The sequence below is a fragment of the Vulpes lagopus genome, chromosome 8 (assembly GCF_018345385.1).
Source record: "Vulpes lagopus strain Blue_001 chromosome 8, ASM1834538v1, whole genome shotgun sequence".
NCBI lineage: Eukaryota > Metazoa > Chordata > Mammalia > Carnivora > Canidae > Vulpes > Vulpes lagopus.
In genome coordinates this window covers 27,634,162-27,658,182 of record NC_054831.1, presented here as the reverse complement: position 1 = coordinate 27,658,182, position 24,021 = coordinate 27,634,162, and the positions used below count along the sequence as shown (strand labels likewise).

The 24,021-nt window shown below is 38.7% G+C and overlaps 1 protein-coding gene across 2 annotated transcripts in view; it reads left to right on the top strand.

The window, feature by feature from the left end:
• Nucleotides 1-24,021, top strand: part of GALNT7 (polypeptide N-acetylgalactosaminyltransferase 7) — a 137,938-nt gene that overhangs the window by 48,457 nt on the left and 65,460 nt on the right. For both annotated transcript variants that reach the window (XM_041767000.1, XM_041767001.1), the window contains exon 2: nt 22,486-22,946. In XM_041767000.1, coding sequence (XP_041622934.1) covers nt 22,486-22,946 — 461 coding nt within the window. The remainder of the gene's footprint in view (nt 1-22,485; nt 22,947-24,021) is intronic.

Here is a 24,021-nt window from a genome sequence, read left to right as displayed (position 1 = left end):
TGTCAATCATACTAGTATAGAGACAATCCTTTCACGAGAGGCTAATTAATAAATGAAATAATATTAGAGGTTTTTTTTTTTTTTATTAGACCTTATTTTTTAGAGCAGTTTCAGGTTCACAGCAAAAGTAAGAGGAAGGGACAGATTTTCTCATATACTCCCTGCCCCCACTCATGCACAACCCCTACTGTCAACATCCCTTGTTAGAATGGTACATTTGTTAGAATGGACGAACATACACTGACACATCTTTATTGTCCAAAGTTAACAACAGGATTGATTCTTTGTGTCATTCATTCTATGGATTTGGACAAATGTATGGTGACACATATCTATCATCATAGTATCCTGTAGCTTAAAATTATCTGTGTTCCACCTGTTATGCCCTCCCCAACCCCTGGCAGCCACTGATCTTTTTCTGTGGTTTTGCCTTTTCCAAAATGTCATATAATTTTAATTGTGCAGCATGTAGCCTTTTCTTACTGGTTTCTTTCACTAAGTAATACGTATTTAAATTTCTTCCATGTCTTTTTATGGCTTGATAGCTTATTTCTTTTATAGTGTTGAATAATATTCTGTTGTCTGGATATACTATAACTTGTTCCTCTGCTGAAGGACATCTTGGTGGTTTTCCAAATTTTGGCAATTCTGAATAAAGCTGCCATAAATTCTGTGTGCAGGCTTTGTGTAGACATAAGTTTTCAACTCCTGGGTAAATACTAAGGGACGTGATTGCTGTACTGCATGGGAAAAGTAGGTTTCATTTTATAAGAAACTGCCAAAATAGCTGTACCATTTTGCAGTCCCACTAGCAGCAAATGAACACTCCTGTTGGTCTACGTTGTTGCCAGCATTGTTCTAGATTTTGATAATTCTAATAGATGTGTAGCGGTATCTCATTTGTAAAATGTGCATTTCCCTCATGGCATATATCATGGAGCATCTTTTCATGTGCCTATTTGCCATCTGTAGATCTTCTTTGGTAAGATGCCTGTTAAGGTCTTTATTTAGCCCATTTTTTTAAATTGGGGAGGGTTATTTCTTTAGGGACTAATTCAAATTACGGCCCTGCCCATAGAACAAAACCACAAATCTAAAATGACAGTCTCCATGCAGACCTGGGAGATTCTTTACTTGGCATTTGATCTATTGAGAACTTTATTTCAATACTGTTTTAATAGTATTAACTATTACAGTTATTATTTATTTTACTTTTATTTGAAAAAGGTGAAAGGCCGGTACCAGTTTTAAAATCCAGCTCTGAGTCAAATGTTGGCAAGTTTTGCTGTCACATCAGACTTTATTAACTGCGCAAGGATATTAACTAATTGCAGTTACCTCACTGGTGTGTCATTCAAATTTATTTGACTCTGTCCACTCTTCAATCACTACTGTTCAGGGAGATTGATCTAGTGAGAGAGATACTTAAATTTTAGCATGAGTCAAAGGGGGCCAGGCACTGTTTTCATCACCTTATGCTCTCCAGTACTGCTCCTGAAACAATCTGTGTTGAAGAACCACATTTGGTTTTTTCGTTTTTTATTTCTATCTGGTCACAAATGGATACTCTATATAATGCAGTAAAAGTGAATTGATAGAAAAATGGCAGTTTTAAAAGGAGAATGCAAAATGTGAGCCAGAATTAGACCGAGAAGACATAAATTAAGCTATTTGATTGATTGCCTTAAAGATTGTAAATGCTGCCTTTGACTTCTGTACCTACCCTCTCAAGGAGTGCCAACACTGCCCAGGATTGCTGCTTCTGTGGCACTAGTACATCCTTAGTAGCCCTTCAATAAACATGGGCATGAATGGAGGGTTTTGTTGCAGGGAGAAGATCTTAACATTTAAAAAATCTGTATTTTTTTTGTTGCTTTGCCTTTACATTGGCTATTTTTAAAAGTTACAGGTATGAAACAAAGACTTTTATATTCCGAGCACTTTAGACATTTTATTTTTTTTTATTTTTTATTTTTTTCACTTTAGACATTTTAAACTGTTCCTTCCTGTCCCTTCTAGAGTAAATATATTTAAATAGGACTGGATGTAAAGTGCTCACCCACACTTCAGCTTATGTGATCCTCGTGATGGCTTTGTGAGGTTGGACACTATTTCTCCCATTTTACCAATGACTTAACTGTGATTTCTCTGAGATTATATAGCTAACTAGTGGAAGACATGGACTGAAAACTAGAATTCCTGACTCCTATTTTAGAGCTGAGCTTGAACTCCTTTATCATTGACCTCCCTCACAGTGTTTTAAATAAAATTGCTGCTAAGGTCAAAGCACCAGACTGTTAGTTTCAGGCCCTGGATCTTTCTGGAAGCAGTAGTATAATTTTCTTCATAGAGAGAATCATCCTTTAGGAAGAAAAAAAATTCTGTCCTACCCTTGGCACTTCTCTGAATCAGTTCTGGGAGCCACTTGTACTTGGAAGGAGCTTCCTAGAAATAAGCAGCCTTTCATTTTTAACAAAAGAGGAGTCCTTTAAAGATGTCTAACGAGTGATTTTGAGAATTCTGACCACTCTTGATTTTGATCTTGAGGTTGTGAGTTTGAACCCCACATTGATGGTAGAGATTACTTAAAAAAAAAAAATTAAAATCATCATTTAAAAAATAATTTAAAATGGTCAAGTCAGACAGTCTCTGTATTCTGCATAGGATTCCTTTCGTTGCCTTTTAAATGCAGTAATTCTTCCCATTTTTTTTAAAGATTTTATTCATTTATTCATGAGAGAGAGAGAGAGAGAGAGGCAGAGACACAGGCAGAGGGAGAAGCAGGCTCCATGCGAGGAGCCCGATGTGGGACTCGATCCCGGGACTCTGGGACCATGCTCTGGGCCAAAGGCAGGCACCAAACCACTGAGCCACCCAGGGATTCCCCCCCATTTCTTTTTTATACTATATCCTGCCATGTTAAGTGTCAATAAATTTAGTGAGGAAGTTTAGTAGGGTTTTTAAAAATTAGTGTAACAAGATTTCTAAGCTTGCATTATATTAGTTTAACTTTGATCCAAGAAAAGCAGATCATACTAGTTCTTATTACAGTTCTATAATTCTTGAATATGTCTGTTCAATAATGAAAATGTTATTAGTGAATTAAAAAGAATTGTACAATATTATTTGTTGTGCCCGAGATTGCAAATCCGAGAAACCACCCAGGAGCCAACACCGATGCAAACACAGGAGGGTTTATTTACCAGCTCGAGCCTGGGTCCAAGTGTACCCGACACAGCAGAACAGGGACTTGGACCCCAAGACTAAGAGGCTTAGCAGCTTTATAGGGGCCAGTGGCCAGTGGGATCGCAGAAAGTTGCACAGTCACGTTGGTCCACACACGCAGGTGGCTGATTGAATTACATTTTACCTATAGTATCCATTTGAACTGGCCTATCACTGAGCCGATTTCCATTAGGGTGTGCGCTGTGGCTTGACTAGGGTGGGGCAGCGCCCTAAGCACTAAGCAGGTGGGCACAAGGCGGGTGCAGCCCAAAATGGAGTCAGTCCTGCTCTGCTTGTCCAGGGGTAGGGGATTTTTGTTAAATTTCCTGGGTCCCACAATATTTGCCTTCTTTAGGAATTCCTTTACTTCGTTAGTCCAAACTGTGTCAAACTAAATTATTCAAAGAACTTAAGAGCAAAAAGTTTAAGCATTTTATAATGAAAAAGTTCTTCAAATATACAAAAGGAGGTGGTGGGGAATGGGCAAAATGAGTGAAGGGGAGTGGGAGGTACAGGCTTCCCATGAGGGAATGAATAAGTCACCGGGATGAAAGGTACAACATAGGGAATATAGTCAGTGGTATTGTAATAGTGCTGTATGGTGACATAACATGCTGTGATGAACATAACGTAGTGTACAGATTTGTCCTATCACCATGTTGTACACATGAAATTAATGTAAAACTGTATGTCACCTTCAGTCAATCAATAAACATAGACACACAAAATTTAGGAGAACAATACAATGAACACCCATGGGAACACCGCTTGGATTTGACAGTTGTCAATATTTTGACAAATTTGTTTTCTTTCTCTTCTTCCTTCTTTTCTCCCTGTATAGGTCTTGATTTGGTTTAGGTAAAATATTATGTAAAAAATAGGTAAAAAATATTTCTTTGATGTGTGGACTTCATACCACATCACTTCAGGAGGCAAGTGATGCCAGATTATCCCATTATTAATGATGCTATTTAATCACCTGTTTATAGTGCTAACTGACAGATCTCGTTTTGTACATAGCAAGTGTGTGTGAGTATTACTTTGGTACCATGTGAATATTCTGTTCCCCAACAACCTTTCACCAAAAGGTTTTGGCATCCCAAAGCATGGCTCCTGCCAAAGACTATGTTCATTCAGAACTGATTATTTCATCCAAATGGGTGGTCTATAGCTTATTCTAAAAGTTAAGGTAAAGACTTAATTCTTCCCTTATAATTGTTCTGTTTGGAGTAAATCTCACTAAATCAAATTTCCCTATTTTTTTTTTCAGTGCTACTTTCTTTCTTACACAACTAAATTGGCTCACTTTGTGATTTTCTGCTTCAGATCTACAATCAGCCACTTCTCCAAGGAGCTGAGTTCCTTTTAGTAGGGCATGGTATTTAGAAACCAAGATCTAAGGGTTGGGCATGTCTATTCTTTTATATCCCTGCTTTGAGGCCCTTTAAGCAAGGAAATATGTTTACTTCTTTTAATCATCATATTGATATTTCTAATTAAATTTAACTCTACTTTTTTAATACATTTATGTCTATTATTCTGAAAATCTTGGTTCTTATTTATATATTTGCTTATTTGCTTCATATATACATGTTTAAAGTCCCAGTGTCAATATTACTACAAAAAATAAAACTCTGAAGTTTGAGATTTCTTTGCAGCTTTTCTTATACTTGGGAAGTTTTTAAATACAAAAATTTCTTTACCCTCAGACCTTTTGCATGAGAATCTTGGGGAGAAAATGGTGTCAGCTCCTAAGTTTGTATTTTTAAATAACAAGCCCAAGACCTACTGCCCTAGTCAGTCTCAGAATTGCTGGAATGAGTGGGATCTGTTTTGCTTTGGGTGAGATCCTCACCTCCTTTTTCTCCTCCTAAGACATTTTCATAATTTGATTATAATGTAATGTTGAATAATTGGCACAGAGAGGAAAACAAACAAATGGGAAAAGGGTTGATGGGGGAAGCAAAAGTGAATAACTTCTTGTATTTTCAGAGTCCCCTTCTTTACAACATCTTACCTATGTTTCTTCAGAAGGTTTTAAATGGTAATCCTGATTTGAAAGACATTTTAATACTTATTTAATCATGGCATAACATTATAATGCATATTTGGTGTTGCTAGGCACTCGGTGTTTTATACTTTACCTCATTTAATCTTTGCAGGAACTCTATACTAACATATTATTCCAATTTTGTAAGTGAGGAAATTGATTTAAATATATATATATCTGCTTATGGAATGTTTCAAGGAAAATACAAGTCTTGCCTTCTGCCACAGGTCGGGCAATCTAGGAAGCCAACTCTGAGATGGAGGTGAGGATGCAGTTTCTATTGGAGAGAGGATCTGAGGATCAACACCTCTGAAGGGAGAGGTTGGAAGCACAAACACCCAGAAAAGTCGAGCCTTCCGACATCTCCCCCCACCCCTTCTATAAAGCAATAAGCTGTTTAAAAAAAAAAAAATTGAGCTGTGAACCAACTTGACGCAGTCCTTAGCCAACCCCATGGGGGCTCCTAGAGCTGGGATGGTCCTTCAGAATTGTTCCAATTTGGAGTGGAGAGGTTGGGCCTTTTTTACCTCTACAGTGACCAGGGATTTGTGCAGACTGTCCCTGAAGGAGGCTTGACTTTGGGCAAGGCGGTTTCTTTAGCAGAGGTGATCCCAACAAGGGCTGACAGCCATCTCCACCAGCAGGCGGGGCGGAGGGGGGGTGGGTAAGTCCTTTAGTTCTGGAGCGGAGTTGTGGGTGGTTATGACAGTGCTCACAATCTCTGCAATGGATTTGCTGTAGTTTCTCCAAAACACATTGTTCTTGACAAAGATCATTTTTTTCTCTTGGTTATCTCCTATCTTTCCTGTTGAATCCATGTTCAAGGAAGTTCATTCTCATGCCATTCATCATAAACCTAAAGTCGTCTTCCTTTTAACCCAGTTGAATCACTTTTAGCTCCTTGCCTTGTATGATATTGGCTGGGCCACAATTTTTACATGCAGCTAATTTTGTGCTGTTTTTAGACATCACGTGTTTATTGTTTCTATCCAGTCACCAGAATTGTACTCTACTTCACTTTATAGCCATGCTCGAGGAGGTTCTTGAAGTCCATGCAAGAGATAGTCTTTACATGAACTCAAGCTTGGAATCTCCTGAATTTCAAACCCTTCTTTGTTTAAGCAGTCTCTTTACACTCAACATGCATCCTTCCTGCCATGTTTTTTAAAAAATTTATTCATTAGAGAGAGCGAATGAGAGTGAGCACAAGTGGGGGTAGGGACAGAGCGAGAAGCAGACTCCCTGCTCAGCAGGGAGCCCAATGTAAGGCTCAATCCCAGGACCCTGAGACTCATGACCTGAGCTGAAGACAGATGATTGACTAAAGCCACCCAGGCACCCCCATCCCATGATTTTCTGGTGAAGAAAATGACTTGCTCTCTTAGTCTGCTCCCCACTGGTTTTAGCAGTCTGTCCTCCATCTGTAGTTGGAGGCGGAAAAAGCAATCTGGTTCATGTAGGTCCACTTCCACCTGTTGGTTTAGATCTGTGGATAGTAAGGGCTGGAATATGGTGACAACTGACTGCCACATGCCTCCTACCTGGTGTACCGCATCCCTTGTGGGATGGTGAATGGGGGGTAAGTGTTCTCAACAAAAGAAATGCTTGATTTTCTTTTTCTCTTTTCTTAAAGATTTTATTTATTTATTAATGAGAGGCAGAGAGAGAGGCAGAGACATAGGCAGAGGGAGAAGCAGGCTCCATGCAGGGAGCCCGATGTGGAACTCGATCCCAGGACTCCAGGATCATGCCCTGAGCCAAAGGCATACTCAACCACTGAGCCACCCAGGTGTCCCATGCTTGATTTTCAAAATTTGAATTAGGTTAGGCTGCATGTTGTAAATGTACTACTTGTTATCCCTCTTAGGGGTATAATCTAGTCTTCATTTTTATTGGAGGATCTCAAAATACTTTCAATATGTTCTGTAATTTTTAAAACTTAATCACTTCTCATTGCACTGAATTTTGGCACCCAACAACTTAATTTCTTTGTTTTATGATACTCTGTATCCTAGAAATGAAATGCTTTTAATTTAACCTCTTTAATTTTTTGACTTAAACATTTTTAAAACTTACCTCCCTTTAAAGAAGTGTCTTGAGGATGAACTGGGAGCAGGTGTGATAAGCAGGAGAGATCAGTAGAGAATATAGTGTGAAAAAGTGTTCTTTTTGAAAAAAAAAATGTATACATTGTCATATAAAGCACTAGGGCTTTTCTACCCCATGAATGTCTTGTTTTAGAGGATGTCCTACAATGTAATTCTCTCCTCTTTGCTTTTAAGAAATTGATAATTAATGACTGAGTGAGTCATTGAATTTACTACAATGTTTTTTGTACTTTTTAAAAACTTACTGAAGCTATTTTTTGGTTTTGTTTTCTTTTGTTTTTTTAACGTTGTCTAAAGTCAGGTAGCATACTCAAATGAAAAATGTTCCTACCTATGCTCTGTTTGTGAACTTTATGCCTAATTTTCTTGTGGTTGTACATATTGTTTCTCTGAGCCTTCTCTCAACTGCACTTGTTGTATATTCTCTTCATCACTAAATTATGTACGGTGACCTCTATGGCAATCAACAAACTTTACTGTTTATTGATATAGAACCTCCTAATGGAAAACAAAATCTCAGGTTACTATTATAAACTGTTTTCTAATGGAGTTTTGTTAATAAATTTCAAAAGTTTAGAGGAAACTTATAACTCTAAAAACTTCATACAAACTGTATGCTCAATATAGGGAACTAAGGAAAAGCAAGAGATGAGAAAATATCAGCTAACTCTTCCCCATCAGAGACAGCTACTACTTTTCTTTCTTGCTAGTCATTTCTGGTTTGTTTGATTTTTTTTTTTTTTTGTATTTGGGACTATATGGTATAAGCAGTTTGTATATTCAATGCATGTATTCTACTTTTAAAAAAACTAACATAAGAAATTTTCCCAAGAATTATTTTTTCTTAAATACTTTTATAGTTATGAACTATCCAATTGTATAAGGGTAACATCATTTTCTTGGTTGTTTTCTTGTTATAAATATTCTATTTGTTTCTAGTCTATTTGCTAGTATATGCTGCGGTGAACACTTATGTATTAATATCTTTTTCTGTAATTAGAATGATCTCTGTAGAATATATTCCCAGCTCTGAATTTTTGTAGTCAGAAAAAGTGAGTGTTTTTAAGGATTTTGGTACATACAGCCAGATGGCTCTACAAAGAACTCTACCAACAATGTACTATTTGTATTTTTATTTTTTTTAGGAGAGGATCCAAGATCTTCATGACCCTAAAAATGTTGAGAACCACTGATACTATAAAAAGAGATTTTATGATTCTTGAAACCATCACTGACTTTTAGCTTTCTAGAAGGCTAGTGAAGGCATACCCTGAAGAAGCTATGCAAGAAATTGTTGAAAATGTGATCTTTGTGAGACTGCATATGGTCCCACTGAGGATGTCTTTCAGAAATACTCTTGCACCTCAGGGAGTAGAAATGGGGGTAACTCTTCCTTAGTGTCAATTTGAAAAGCCCTCTTTTATTTACTTCATATTTGTCAGTGGCAGACAAATAGAAGATATTTGAAAACCCTTCTGTGTTTCTGTGAAATCAGAAAAGAAAGCTTAGCAGCTCAGTTTAATGGTCTCCTGTGCCATAGTTACTAACTGAAAATAATTTTGTTTTTCTCTGTAGAAAAAAAATCATGCGAATGCATCATTCTCAGGTATATTGCATTTATCTACATCCTGATATTCACCTAGGCTAGTGGGCCTCATAGTAAGTTGTTACTGCTTTTTGAAGTACGAATTGATTTCTGGAAATTTACTTCTTTGAAAAAAGCCCTTTCTGAACTATCTTATTACAAATTCTCGTTAATAACATTATATTGGTTTTAAAACAAAATAAAATTTTTATTAAAGGGAACTCTGAAATTAATTCTAAGGAATATATTTTTGGTTTTGGTATTTTAAAAATCCTAAAGCTGTCAATTTATATAGCTAAAAGTTCTGAAAACCTTGTGGATGCCTTCCCTGCTGGAGAGAGTAATGCTTAATTATATGGGCTCTGGAGCCCAGAGAGCTTGGATTTGAATCATGCCCCTACCACCTCTTGAGTGTCTGACTTTCAGCAAGTTACTTAAACTCTGTGCCTCAGTTTTCTCATCTGCAGGATGGAATAATGATGGTACCCAGCTCAGAGGGTTACTTCAAGGATGAAAAGAGTTAGGTGGAATGCACTTGGAATAGTGCTGGTAACCTTGTAAGGGCTCTTCTACATCTTCCTTACCCTACCATCTTATCATCATCATCATTCTCATCATGAATGCATCATCAGCATTCAATAAAAATACTTCTAGTGATAAGTTGATTTACCACTGTTTTTAAACTCTTTCCATTTTTCTGTTCAAGTCTTCAGGGGTTATTTGCTAATTTTGCTAACTTTGACAATGCTTTGACTGACACATTGGCAGGTTATCTTTGGCAGGCTATCTTTGGCATGTGCTATAGTAACAGTGAGCCTCTTTTTTTCCATTCATTCATAGATATAAAGATAAATGTTTTTCTTACCTTAATTGTGCCAGGTAAAAAGGAAATCTTTTTCATAGAAAAAAAAAATACCTAAGTGACTTAGGGTCATCAGAAAATTATGTCAAAATAAAATTGAGGTATTTGGTGAGACTTGACCATCCTAAGCACTGTACATATTTTTTGTTGGAATTTCACCTTTAGTTGCAAAGGGATTTTAGATTTTCAGTTCTACTTCTTAGCTTATGTGAGACCAAATGAAGCTGGTTGGAATGGATTAGAGTGGCTAAATTTAGCATATATCTGATTGACTGGCTTCTCTCCACTAACTGATAGAATTGCTTCCTATTTCTCAATAGCTGCTATGCTCCCTCCTCCCCCAGTGCCATTTTAAGATATTCTAGAAAGAGATGTCAGTATTATAAACATAGTTATGGTAGAGTTAGAATCCTACTTTTAATTTCTAAAAGGTGGTGGTTAGCAAGATTAAGAAATGGAACTGGAAAGCACTGGAAAGTTAAGGTTAATGTCATATTTTTAACATTCTGATGTTAAGTATAAGCTACTTACTACATGATATGTCAGATTAGATTAGGAAAACACCCTATGTTATTCTGTACGAAAGCAGTGTCTTGATATGCTACTCCTCACCTTCCTTTGGATTTCATAGCACCCTAGTGTATCCTAGAAAATGGACTGTGGCATTTGTGGGTATATACTCTGGGAGGCTTTTTCTTCCTTTCCCTAAGTGATATCTCTTACACCATGAAAAGAAAAAAACTGGAGCTCCGGTCATGTATATGGGCAGCATGTTCTGAAAAATGTAGTAAGCTCCTGTGACGATGTAATTCTCTTCTATCATCTTTATGGAACCATTTTAGAGTAGAATATTAGTGAATTCATAATCACAGGCTTGTGAATAATTTGGTTTTATTCCGTGGCCTCTGGAATGTTTTTAGTAACAAAGAGGCAAAAGTATTTTTTAGCGGGAGTTTGAACAGCTTGGAATTCACAGCAAGTACATCAGTTAGAAGAGTCAGCTTAACAGGACCAAAAATATTTTAGTCCTTACTTATGGGAGAAGACTGACTTAATTCTTTGCATAAAATTAGTTCAAAATGTCCTTCCATTATTTCACATGCTGTCAGAGCAAATCATCATTGAACACATTAGACTGAAAAAACTGTTGACAGGGCACATCTCATTGTTTAGATTGCCAGAATGGGCTGTTTCTTTGGTGTAAATACTTGCCAAAGACAGGCTTTGTAAAATATAAGAAAGAATAAAGAGACATGAAAGTGTATACTAGATGAACATTTTTAAAGGCCTCTCAAATTTTTTGTAAATTTCTAGAAAGTAGAAGTCATCATCAAGTAGTTGTAAGTCAAGTGGCTTAGCATTGTGGCTAAATGCTCAGAATTCATGATTATGCTGACAGGTTCAAGTCCTAGGGCAGTCCCTGCTGAATTATGTGATATTGGACATGTTATTTAGTCTCTCTAATCTTTGACTTCCTCAGCTATAAAATGTGAAAGTAAAGTTATAGGACCGATCATAGGATTGTTGTGAGCATTGGAGAATGTAACATACTTAACAATGTCCAGTTATTTTATTTTTTAAATCAAACTTTTCACTGCTGTTCCCCCAAGATCCACCTAAACAACACAAGGCAGACTTCCCTCTAGAAATATGGAGCTCAGGGGCCATCGTGTTTCGTATTGAATAGGTGTTATTTTACATAGGAGGATAAGAATAAAGAAATAAAAATGTCAGAGAATTTAGGAGAAAGAAAGATACATAATACAAACTCCTACTGCACAAAAGGAGTATAAGACTAAGACTCTCCTCGGCTAGAGCTTTTAGTCTGGGGGGAAAAAAAACTAACACGTGGGATAGTTAGAGAATTATAAAAGTATTAAGGAGTAGAAATTCATGAGAGGGAAAACTTTACTGGAACTAGAACAGATGGCAGGGCTGAATCTTTATCAAAGGAATTGGAACCAAATCTAGAAAGAAAGAGGTGAGCAACAGGACAGTTCTCTAGGCTAAGGCTGATAGCAGGAGCCAAACTAGAGGCCAGGCTGAGAATGTGTTTTTATGATCTCCTGAAGGGGGCCAGCTGAATAGGATATGGGGATAGCTTGAGTGTGTATTCAGGGGTGACAGAAAGCCAGGCAAAGGATTTTGAATCCTTGATCCCGGGTCTCCAGGATCCCGCCCTGGGCTGAAGACAGCGCTAAACTGCTGAGCCACCAGGGCTGCCCTTGCCTTTCTTTTAAAGGTGTTCAGGACTTTCCCATTAAAAACAAACCAAAATTCCTCACCTCACCTCTTTTCCTCCAGCATCTCGCCATTTCTGTTCTCTTTATGGGCAGTTTTCACACATGTGCCTACTTTGGCTTGCACCATTTCTATACCTTCCAACTCCACACCTCAAACCCACCTGCCCTGGGCTCCTGACCCCATTATACCATTAGAATGGCTCTTGCTCATCCCAGTGCTCCTCTTACGTGCCTTTAACCAGCATTTAACACTGTTGACCATTCCTGTTGTCCCACACCTACTGTCTTGGTTTGGGTTTTCTTCCTACATATTGGGCCAGTCTTCTTTGTCCTTGGTAGTCCTACTCTCTTTCACCAGTCTTCTAAGGGATGGATTCCCCAAGGCGAGGTCAGTGGATCCTCTCCTATTCTCACTTTATGGTCAGTTCATAAATAGCATCCAGGTCCTTATGTCGGTTATTATCTATATAAAGATGTCTGCCAAATTTATCATCTCTAGTCCAGTTATGGAGATACAAATTCTATGTTTCCATCTTCTCTTGAATGTTTCAGAAGCATACTTCAGAGTCCGCATGTCCAAGAAGGGCCTCACCATCTTCAACCTCAGTCTTTTCTAGTGCTTCTCTCTCAGCGAATAGCGTCCTCTTGTATGGTAGACACCTCAGAGCCATCCCTGACACCACCTGAATCCATCCTTCAGTGTGTACATTTCCTGATTAACCCTCATCCACTCAGGCCTCGTTCCAGTGTCTTCTCTTACTCCTCAGCCAGTGGGCTCTCTTCAGAATGCTCCTGTCTATGGTAGGAGCATCAAAACTATGAACTGCTGCTCAGGCTTCCATATTACAACGCAAGTCATTACCATGATACCAGAGCCCTGCTTAGTCGGGCCACTACTCACTGTCTGCCATATCTGGCACCAGACTTCTCCAGGTCTTCCCCTTCCAGCCACATTTAGTTCTTTCTGCTTACCACAGAACTTCTTGCTGTAGCGACTCTGCACAACATGTTCTCTATCCCTGAATATTCTTTCCTCTTTTTTTAGGAAAAGATTTATTTTAGAGTGAGAGTGTGTGAGTGGGGGGAGGGGCAAAGGGAGAGAATCTTCAAGCCGACTTCCTGCTGAACATGGAGCCCAATCTGGGGCTCAGTCCCATAACCCATAAGATCACCATTTGAACCAAAACCAAGAGTTGGACTCAACTGACTAAGCAACCCAGGCACCCCTCTTTCCTCTTTTTACTGACTTAGCTTCTTCTCATCCTTCAAACCTCTGCTCAGCAGTCCTTCATCCTCAAGGACGCCTTTCCTAGCATCCTAGATTAGATGGACTCTCCTCAAAAGTCTTGTAGAGCACCATATTTGTGTGACTGGTTAATTGTATGTCCCCCCCCCCCCCCATTGGACAGAGAGCTCACAAGAGCAGGGATGTGTTTGCCCAACATCGTATCCCTGTAGCCTGTACAGCATTAGGTGCTCAACACATATTTGTCACCTATCAGACTATTTCAGAACAATGTCTAGGGCAGAACAGGAGGATCACAGAAATGCCTCTGGCCTTCTAGATATAATAGCAAATAAGATAGTTCCATCTGCAGCTGGGTAGGAGGTAATTATGAGGACTCCTGAGGCCCTCTGGATCCATACTCCTGGGGCCTCTGACAACGTCACAGAGCAGAGAGCTGGTGAGTGAGTCACACTGCAGGACTGAGACTAAAATACCTCCCTTGCCTGTACCTTTAGACCTTGGAATTCTCATTAATTTAACAACTTGCCTGCAGTTCTTAGCTGTGTTGTCCACTCCTTGCAATTCTCTCCTGCATTGCTTTTTCCCATATTTTCTAAGTTCTTTTTTTCCTTATCCCATTGAACACATCTTGGCACCTCTTCCCATTCATTTGCTCCATCAGAGTACTCATTCCACAATTCAGCTCTGATCTGGCATGCTCCCCTCTCATGGCTCCCATAAAGTCTGAACTTCTTGGCATTTCTTAAGAGGCGCTTGGAGGCACTGCCAGTATCTCAAGTCTCCTCTCCTGCCGCTTCCCCATATGTCCCCTGCACTCATTACACCAAACCATTTGTTCTTTTATGCTTCTGTGCCTTTGCCTCAGTCTAGACTAGCTGCCAAACTCCACTTTCTCCCCCCACCTCCTTACCTACCAGCTATTCACCACCTATGTGCTGGGGAGTGTCTGCTGCTTCAAAGCAGAGATTCAGTCACTGCCAGCCCACTCAGACATCCCTTCCTGCATCCTACCACCCCCTTTGTGGTAGGGCACAAGGCGCCTGGCAGATAGTAGACCTGTAATATTTGAAAAACTAAAAGGACAGTTCTTTTGCCTTTAATAATACATGTAAATACTAATCTCCGTGCCAAAGAACAATTATGATAAACTAGAGTATCACTGGATGAGCCTTCCTCTTGGAATCCAACCTGTTGATAGTTGAAAAGTAAAATGTCCAAACGTTTATTACATAAATAACCTCAATCTACCCTGAATGTATTTTTTTCTGTCTCAAAGGGTTAAGTTCCCTTGACACACCCTTCTAAAGTGGATTTTTAGTCCTGACAGGGTAGCAAAATGTTGTTCTACACTTTTTAAGATGATAGCTCCACCCTGAAAACTCTGAGATACTTTCTTCCTTGAGATTTTTTTTTTCCTTAAGATTTACAGGAAGAGATTCTTACAGCAATCAAAATGTATGTGTTCTGAAGCCACACATTACAGTACTTTTTCATGAGCTGTTATGAAAGCCAAGCTTCAGGGCAAAGCAAGGAAGCAGTAGAGGAAAGGCTGTTTTATGCATTTCCAGCTGCAGAGAGTAGTAACACTTCATGTGGGAGTGCTGTATTCATTCTAGAATTTCTCCCCTAGAGGGATAATAGGACATTGCTTTTTCAGCTTTCAAAAGGGTATTACAAACATTTTCTCCCAACACAAATACCACATTTGACCTCATTCTTCTCTCACTCAGTAAAACGTTTTCCTTAGTGTCATAAGAATTATTAATGGTTGTGCTGGTGACATAATTTCCAATAACATTTTCAGGATGATTTGGAAATCATTACATGCTTTCACTGGGATTGCCAAATGTGAAGGAGAATTAGGAATTAAAGTGTCTGGCTTTGGCAGGTATTAGATTACAAAACGCATTGTTGCACTGGAAAAGAGAATCAAAGGATAGGACTAAATAGACACTTGTCCTGGGTTTAAGAAAGAGTGTGAACAGTGTGATCACCAAGGAATGGTGTTAGGATTGCTCTTTTGAAGTATTTTAAAAATGATCTAGGAAAGAGAGTGAAGAGATTCTTAGCTCTTCTAGGTAAAAAGGTAGAATTGATTGGCTTAAACCGAAAGAAGGTTCCAGAACATCATGTGAGTGGGCCAAAGAGGAGCTGATGGGACCTTATTCTCAAGTAATTGAGCTTTTAAGTAGTTCCTCCTTTCTCCACCTGATGAAATACCATCAATGTTCTTTTGAAGGGTCCATTCAGCCGGGATAATTTCTTACTTCTTATCCTACTAAGCTGTCTGGTCTTTAAATGTGCATTTCCTCTCTCCATGTGTGTATGTCATATGTATGCATACGTAAATTATTCATGTGTTAAAGAAATCTTCACAGATTTTATTTTATAATCTTTCTCTCATTGCTTTGCTTTCATTTTTTCCTCCTCTTTAATGCCTTCTTATTTTCAGACAGGTCATTTTGTAGGAATAACATGATAGAATATTTATTGTAAAATATCAGCAATTTTATTAAAATATTTTGCATAACTTATATGCTATTTTTAGAATGAAAATGCCTCTTAGCTTTCTTTTTGAAACTCAGTAATTGCTTAGCCCACAAAGAGAGTTAAAAATCTACCCACTATATCCTTTTATGATTTCTAAGAGGTATTATATCTGCCTTTTAATACCCATGGGAGTTGAAGCTTTTAAGTGGCGTTGATCCACCTTGTCTTGTCGTTGGTACTCTTACCACTGAAATGATGGCGTAAATTTGACAACTATGGCTTCATCACCTTTTGGAACCTACTACAAAATGATTTATTGACCATTATTTGATATGCGTGCTTGATTCTTAAAATTCAGTTCAAATCAGTTAAAGATTTAATGCTAAATATTCACAATAAATATTTGTTAAGCCTATGAAGTATATATGTGACTCAGTTCATGAGCTGAGGCATGCATTTTTCATAAGGTCTCTGGAAAATAAAAAATTATTTGGATTGCATAAATATGTTTAAATTTCATGTTTCATAGACCCCATTAGTTGTCTGTGATATTAACTTTTATCTGGGCCATTAAGCAGTCTTACAAATAGAAGTTTTTTTATGTAAAAGGATAACCAGTTTGTTATTTTCCTATTGTAGGCATTAACCTACATTTTGGTCATTTAGTGGCTTATTTCTCCTTTTAATTTATTCCCACTTGAGTATTATCTGATATTTTTCTGACCCGGTTTAGAATCTCTTATCTTATGACTGTTTTAAAACAAGCACCAAATTTAGTATGAAACCATTTGCAAGATAAATTGGCTTGGAGGACTAAGATGAACACCAGCAGATTTACTTTCTCATGTTTAAATAAAGTACTCATTTTCCATGAAGTAACAAATTTCACTCGCAGACATGATTTATCCAAATCTGAAGAAGAGGAGAAACTAAAAAAAGGATTATTCGAATTTTAGATTTGTAGGGAAAGCAATGTTTTTAGTAGAGAAAATAATGTTTTTAGTGATTTCATTTGGATTCTCAAAATGCTAGCTTAAATCAAGCCAAGCGGTGGTAGAAGACAGTGGCCCCAAAGTCAGTTTAGATTCCAGCAGCATAAGAGATGACCCACGGGTAGTTCTCCATTAACTCAGTCTGTGAAGAAACATGCGCTGAGTCCCTGCCGTCTACCCCCCTGGGGGGACACACAGATACACTCTCACTATCTTCAAAGAGCCCTCAGCCTAGCTGGGGAGAAGCCTGTAAACAGATACTAAGGTAATTCAGGTAGAGCAGTGTTAGAAATATTCATGGGGCTGCTGGAGGAATATACTCAGAACTGATTGCTGAGTTTAGAACTGCTGGCATGAGCTGCTTAATGGTAATTTCACATTTACAAAATAGAACATTAGAGATCATGGTATTAATAAGGGGAAGGATTTTGCATGAAATCTCCCTGTTTTCAATTATAGTTTTAACTTAGATGTTGAAAATGGAAAATGTTTATTACTGAGGAATTTATAGTTTAGTCTGATACCTTTAAAAAGGCATAGCCTTGACATGGTTTTTAAAAAGTAAATTTTATGGGGCGCCTGGATGGCTCAGTTGGTTAAGCGTCTGCCTTTGGCTTGGATCATGATCTTAGAGTCCTGGGGATCAGCCCTGAGTTGGCCTCCCTGCTCAGTGGGGAGTCTGCTTCTCCCTTTCCCTCTGCCCCTGCCCTGACCACCGCCCCCCCCATGCTGTGTCTCTCTCTCTCTCAAATAATAAGATCTTAAAAAATAATAATAAATTTTGTAATCGTAACCCACTCGGTCATTTACTTTGGTTGAACTAAATTTCGTTTTGAATTTTGAAAAGAGCCCAAGACTTAAAATTTGCCATATCTAGATATTTTATAGTTGACCGTGATTATTCAAAATGTGCAGAAATCTTCAGAAAATTGTGTCAGTGCAGATGGATACTTCTCTTAAGAATACCATATGATATGTATGAAAATCCAAATCTGCGAAAACCAACTAGTTGCACAACTATGGGATTTATTGGGAGCCTCTTTTTGTAATGGAAATCTCTCTTATTAAGGAGACTAAATGTTCAAAATGTGACATAGCTAACTTTTTAAGAAGACACCTATTTCAGTAGTACTCACGATAGTACAGGATCTGTATTATATATTGTATTTTGCTTATTTGATTAAGGAGAAGTGGCATTTAATTGACTCAAAATGCCCCCATATGAACCTGGTAAATTCTGTAGGTGGTTAAAACTATAGCACTAACTTACCCATTTGAAACTGTGGTTGCCATAGTGTATTATAAATTATGAGAGAAAATAAAAGGACTGATCATTAGGTATTATGTAATAGGCCCCTGTCCACCTTCCAGTCTCAGTGTTGCAGGCCCTGGAAGAAGTCTGGGTCAATCTGGCTTACTGTGTAGTACTTAGCCTTTGAGTAGTGGCTACCCTGCCAAAGTTAATTTCTAGTACTAGAAGTGCCGACCTAGATTTCGTTTAGTGGGGCAATTATTATGATGTCAACCATGCTGTTTTCTCCATTCTGTTACCTTTTGGTTTATAACCTGGCCTTTGCAGAGAGGGGGGAAGGAGAATAGAAATCCCCGCTATGTGAGTCTATTTCTTTCAGGAGTTATTTCTTCTATCAGAATGTAATACTGATAAGCCACACCCTTCCCCATTTTCAGTTCTGCCCTAGTTGCTAACAGAGGCCTTGCCATTGGCCTTCAATCTCTTTGTAGTTTATGGATCTTTATTTTTATTTATTTTTAAAGATTTTATTTATTTATTCATGAGAGACACAGAGAAAGAGGCAGAGACATAGGCATAGGGAGAAGCAGGCTCCCTGTGGGGAGCCTGATGTGGGAGTCAATCCCAGGACCCCTCAGGATCACGACCTGAGCCAAAGGCAGACACTCAACCACTGAGCCACCCAGGTGCTCCTCTGGATCTTTTTTTTTTTTTTTTTTTTTTTAATTTCTGTTTATTTGAGAGAGAACACACGCTTGAGCAAGGGAGGTAGAGGGAAAGGGAGAGGAAGAAGCAGACTCCTTGCTGAGTGCAGAGCCCAGTGTGAGGCTTGATCCCAGGGCCCCAAGATCATGACCCGAGCCAAAGTCAGATGCTTAACCGACTAACCTCCAGGCACCTCTTGGGATAGGTCTCTTTTCATAAGGGAGAACACCTTAGATATTCAAGGACTGGTAAGGTCTCTGTTTAATCTTGGGTTTTTCTGTTTTCAGCTCTAGTTAAACACAGACAAATCACTTGACCCCAACCCCTCCTCTTGTGACCACTGACCACTGACCCTCCAGTGCAGTGATTCTCAGTCCTCTGAAGGAGCAGGAGTGAATGGTTTTCAGCCAGCACAAAATATCAGCAGAGATGGGTTGGCTAAGAATCCATCTCCAGCTAATCAGAGAGAAACCAAGGTACTGACGGTGGAGCACTTGCTCTACCTCCCAACTTCTGCCGCAAGTTGTTAAGACTCTGAGGAGGCGCGGCCTACTAGCACACCCTGTTTCTCCTGGCACCTCCTTGTTTTGAGTACGTCCTTTCCTGACCTCTTTGTCCCTGTTGCTCATTTACCTAGGAAGAGCAGGTGAAAGTGGAGCTAGAGAAAAGATACTGGTGTGATTTTTCTAGTTAAAGGTGTTTCTTGGGGTACCTGGATGGCTCAGTTGGTTAAGCCTTGGACTCTCGATTTTGGCTCAGGTCATGATCTTGGGGTTGTGGGATCAAGCCCCGCAGTGGGCTCTGCTTTCAGTGCAGAGTCTGCTTGGGATTCTCTCTCCCTTTCCCTTTGCTCCTCCCCCCACTAAAATAAAAAAAAACTCTTTTTTTTTTTTAAGGTATTTCTTATCAAAGTATTTTTATTTCTTTTTCAATGTAATGTCAGCTGAGGAAAGGGATGTAGGAATGATTGATGTAATCTGGTCGTAATGCTTCGAAAAGAATGACATAATCCAGAAATGAAGGTGGAATGATAGGTAGACATCTAAAAGAACTATAAGGGACACCAGCAGTGCAAGATTAGACAAAGAACTGTTAAGTCAAAGAAAACATCTAATTAATATGGAGGAAGATAAGCAGGAAGTTTAAATCCATTAAATATTCTCCTGGTGAGGTGGGTAAATTTGAGAAATACTTAAATTCGCCAAGTTTTGCATTGGCATAGGTCAACCTAAACTATAGCATGTCTTACATGTGCTATAATTTCATGTATTGCTATATTCTGTACTCTTCCAGTATGCACTTTGCATTTTATGGAATTTTAGGCAACCCATGGTAGATGCTATGGTTTTGGAAGTTGACATCTGATGACCTGTTTAATCTGCTTTTCTGTATTTATTGACCTTTCCTTCCCGTCATTTTTTACCTCCCCAGTTACCAATTCACTGGAGCCTTGATGTAAAAAATTGAAGTGAGGGATGTCTTTCTTCTTTATGTGTTATGCTTGGTTCAATATCAATATCTTGGGTCCAGTATATTAGAGTTTTGCAGTGATTTTTCTCTTTTAACTTGCTTACCACACTGCCACAATACTTCTCTTTTGGAAAGAACCAGGAGATAAACTGGAGAGACATATACTTTTTCTGTCCTCAAAATCAGTAGGGCTCACAGGTTAGGCTCCAGCTAAATCCTTGCTACTGTGGTGTGTGATGATAGAAACCTGATTCAGAAGTGTTATCTACCTTATAACACATGCCTGAAGAAAGGTATCACATTTATATAATCAAGCTGAGTGTTGCATTTTATGTTTAGTTTTGTGTTAGTGAGGAAAATTGTGGGAAAACTTTGAAATGGACCAAAAAGATTATTAGGTATATTCTCTGATTCACTTTCTGGTTATCTTGCCCTTTCCTTATCTTTGAGCTATTTTACAGTGCTAGAAATGATAGAATACTGATGGTAATGCAAAAGCTTCTCATCCATTGAAATGGAAATTGTGTACAGTGTGGTGCAATTGGTTATTGCCTTGTGGATATTGACCAATGTTACCAGTTTTGCAACTTTTTATAAATCCTTTGCAGTATTCTTGATCTTTAGATATTTGTTCTTTGGATTCACCTTTGGACCACTTGTATCATCATCAGGTTCCCTTTTTAATTCATGAGTCAGTTAAAATTGAAGTCCCATGTTAAGAAAATTATTTTGTTACATACACACATGTATGTTTATACGTGCCTTTAACATCTCTAGACAGATTCTCAAAGAGCTGTGATGGCCTCTATAAAAGGGGAGGCAGGAGAACCAGAACCTACCTTTTTCACCCAACCCTCCTCCTCCCCGCCCCAATCAGTCCTTAGCTAGCTAGCCCTTACCAAAACTTCAGCTAAAATCATATTTGAATTAACTGGCTTTCTAAAGAGAATCTTTGTTTTTCAATCAAGTACCAGCAGATAGCAACTTACACCTAGCACTTTACTTCTGTGCTCTTGAAAATCAAGTTTTTAACTTTACTTTTCTAGATAGTTCTACCACTGTAGACACATTTTGGTCAGATGGTACTCATTCTATTTTGAATCTCTGGAGGACCCAGATGGTCTCAGTGTGGTGTGAAGCGGCAGGACCTATTCGCCTATTTTGTGGTTCCAAGTTCACCTTGCCTCTTCCCAGCTGTGCATATGCAGTAATCCTCTTGTCTAATTATAGCTAGCAGCTCTCCCTCTGAGCTAGAGGTTCTCAAGCTTGGATGCATATTAAAATCACTTGAGGAGCTTTTAAAACTCAGAATGCCCAGACCAATTAAATCACAAAGTCTGGGGGTGGCACACAGACATCAGTATTTTTTTTTTTTAAGCCGCTGAGGTGACACTAATGTTGAAAACCACTGCCCTGTGCAAAGAATGGTACTAATTTAGCAAAAACTTCACATAGAATGCCTCAGAAGCAAAAGCACTCAGGATTTCTGATGGAGGGATCTGCATAGGTGATGAGGAGGGTCCCCACAGTCTCAGGAGGCAGCCCTTACAGAGTATCTGCACCCACCAAATCTGTTTCTACTTGGGCTACCTCTGGAATGGGGCCAACTAGGTATTGGGGGTAGCTTAAAAGCCAAAATTGCCTTGGGTAAGTCTTTAACATTCTGTCTTTGTGTGTTTGTTTTTTAAAAATAGTCCTGAATTCAGCTAAACTCTCACTGTGTAGAAAATACCGACTGTCGAGTGCATGTCCCTGCCTTTTCCTCTGCCCTTAGAGGCACAAAGCCAGTGTCATGGTGGGGGACATCTAATACCACGGCCACCATATGGCTGTATTACTGACAAACAGTTATATTTATCATACACCGGACATCTGGGAAAACCACACACTGTACATGGCCTATTAAATGTCTGTTTTTGTCAGAGCTCCTAAAAATCCATTGCTTTAATCCATAACAATGTGCTTTATTAAGAGGTCTTTGATAGTAAGTTTTAAAGGAGAGAGATGAAAAAAAAATTCATTCATTTATTTGGGAATGGTAAGGCAAGGAAATAGTCTCTTTCTTCGAATGTCCTCCTGCCTCTCCACAAAAGATATCTTTTAATGGGAGCTCCTGATTAATAGCCTGTTTCTATTTAAAATTTTAAATCATTTTAGTTGCCTCAGTCTTCTATTAAACATGAAAATCATATCATGAACTCTGCTGTGGTTTGCCTTCATGTACTCATTATATGTCCCCCTCCCTTTTGTGTAGGAAGACAGAGATGTCAATAACCCCATGCCTAACCGAGGAGGCGATGGATTAGCTCCTGGGGATGACAGATTCAAACCTGTTGTACCATGGCCTCATGTTGAAGGCGTAGAAGTGGACTTAGAGTCTATTAGAAGAAAAAACAAGGCGAAAAATGAACAAGAGCGACATGCTGGTGGAGATAACCAGAAAGACATAATGCAGAGGCAGTATCTCACATTTAAGCCTCAGACATTCACCTACCGAGATCCTGTGCTACGTCCAGGGATCCTTGGTAACTTTGAACCCAAAGAACCTGAGCCTCACGGAGTGGTTGGTGGCCCTGGAGAGAACGCGAAGCCATTGGTTTTGGGACCAGAATTCAAACATGCAATTCAAGCCAGCATTAAAGAGTTTGGATTTAACATGGTGGCAAGTGACATGATCTCACTGGACCGCAGCGTCAATGACTTACGACAAGAAGAGTAAGCACACGTCCTCTTCTTTCTAAAATTGGGGCAACTATTGTTTTGATAGATATTTAGTTAGATTATTAGAAGGGAGAAAATATTTTTGCCTTTATTTCAAGGAATAATTTCAAGGAAATAAAAGGCTCTTCAGTCTGCAAAATGGCCAGGAAGAGGAGATCGCTTCATTTATGCCATTAGATTGAAGGTATGACATACAAAATTCTGAGGTTTTTACATCAGTGCTACTCAGATGTGGTCCCTGGCTGGCAAGAGTCTGTGAGTTTTTGTTACCAGTCCACAATGAGACCATGAACTTGTGCCAGCATGTAAACCAACTATTAAATACTTTGTTTAGTACCAGCGACAATTTTTTTAATAACAAGACTTTCTCAATGTGTTGATTTTCATTCTGGATCAAGCTCCTTGTCTTGTTGTGGAATAATAACAAGTAGTAAGGCTACTTTAGACGTCTCCTATAATTAACTAGATACTGATGTTTCCCTTAATTTTTTTTCTCAGTACTGCACTCGGACACTGGAACTCTCTATGTAAAAGAAGTGCCCAAACTATAAAACTATGGCCTAAACTTTCAAATTATTTTCATGTAGTTTGATTTAAAAAGAAAGGATTTCTGACCCTTACCTTTTGATAGACAGTGGTTATTTAGTGAACTCAAAGCTTTTCTCTTTCAGTTTCTTTAATAACTGGTTCTATTCACATAGGATCTAAATAGCCTCCATTAACATGAGAGCAAATTTAATTCCGTGCTACCAGAAAACTCTCAAAATGTATTCTGAGGATGTACTGTTAATATAAACACCTTTATGCAACCCCACAGCAGCATTCCTTATGACCACTAAGAATAATATAGTATTACTCAATAGATTTTTTTTTTTTCTTTTCAAATTTTTGTTTAAATTCTAGTTAGTTAACATACAGGGCAGTGTTGGTTTCAGGAGTAGAATTCAGGGATTCATTGCTTACATACAACCCCTAGTGTTCATCACAACAGGTGTCCTCCTTAGTACCCATCATCCATCCAGCCCATCCCACGCCCACCTCTTTCCATCAATCGTATTTGTTCTCTATC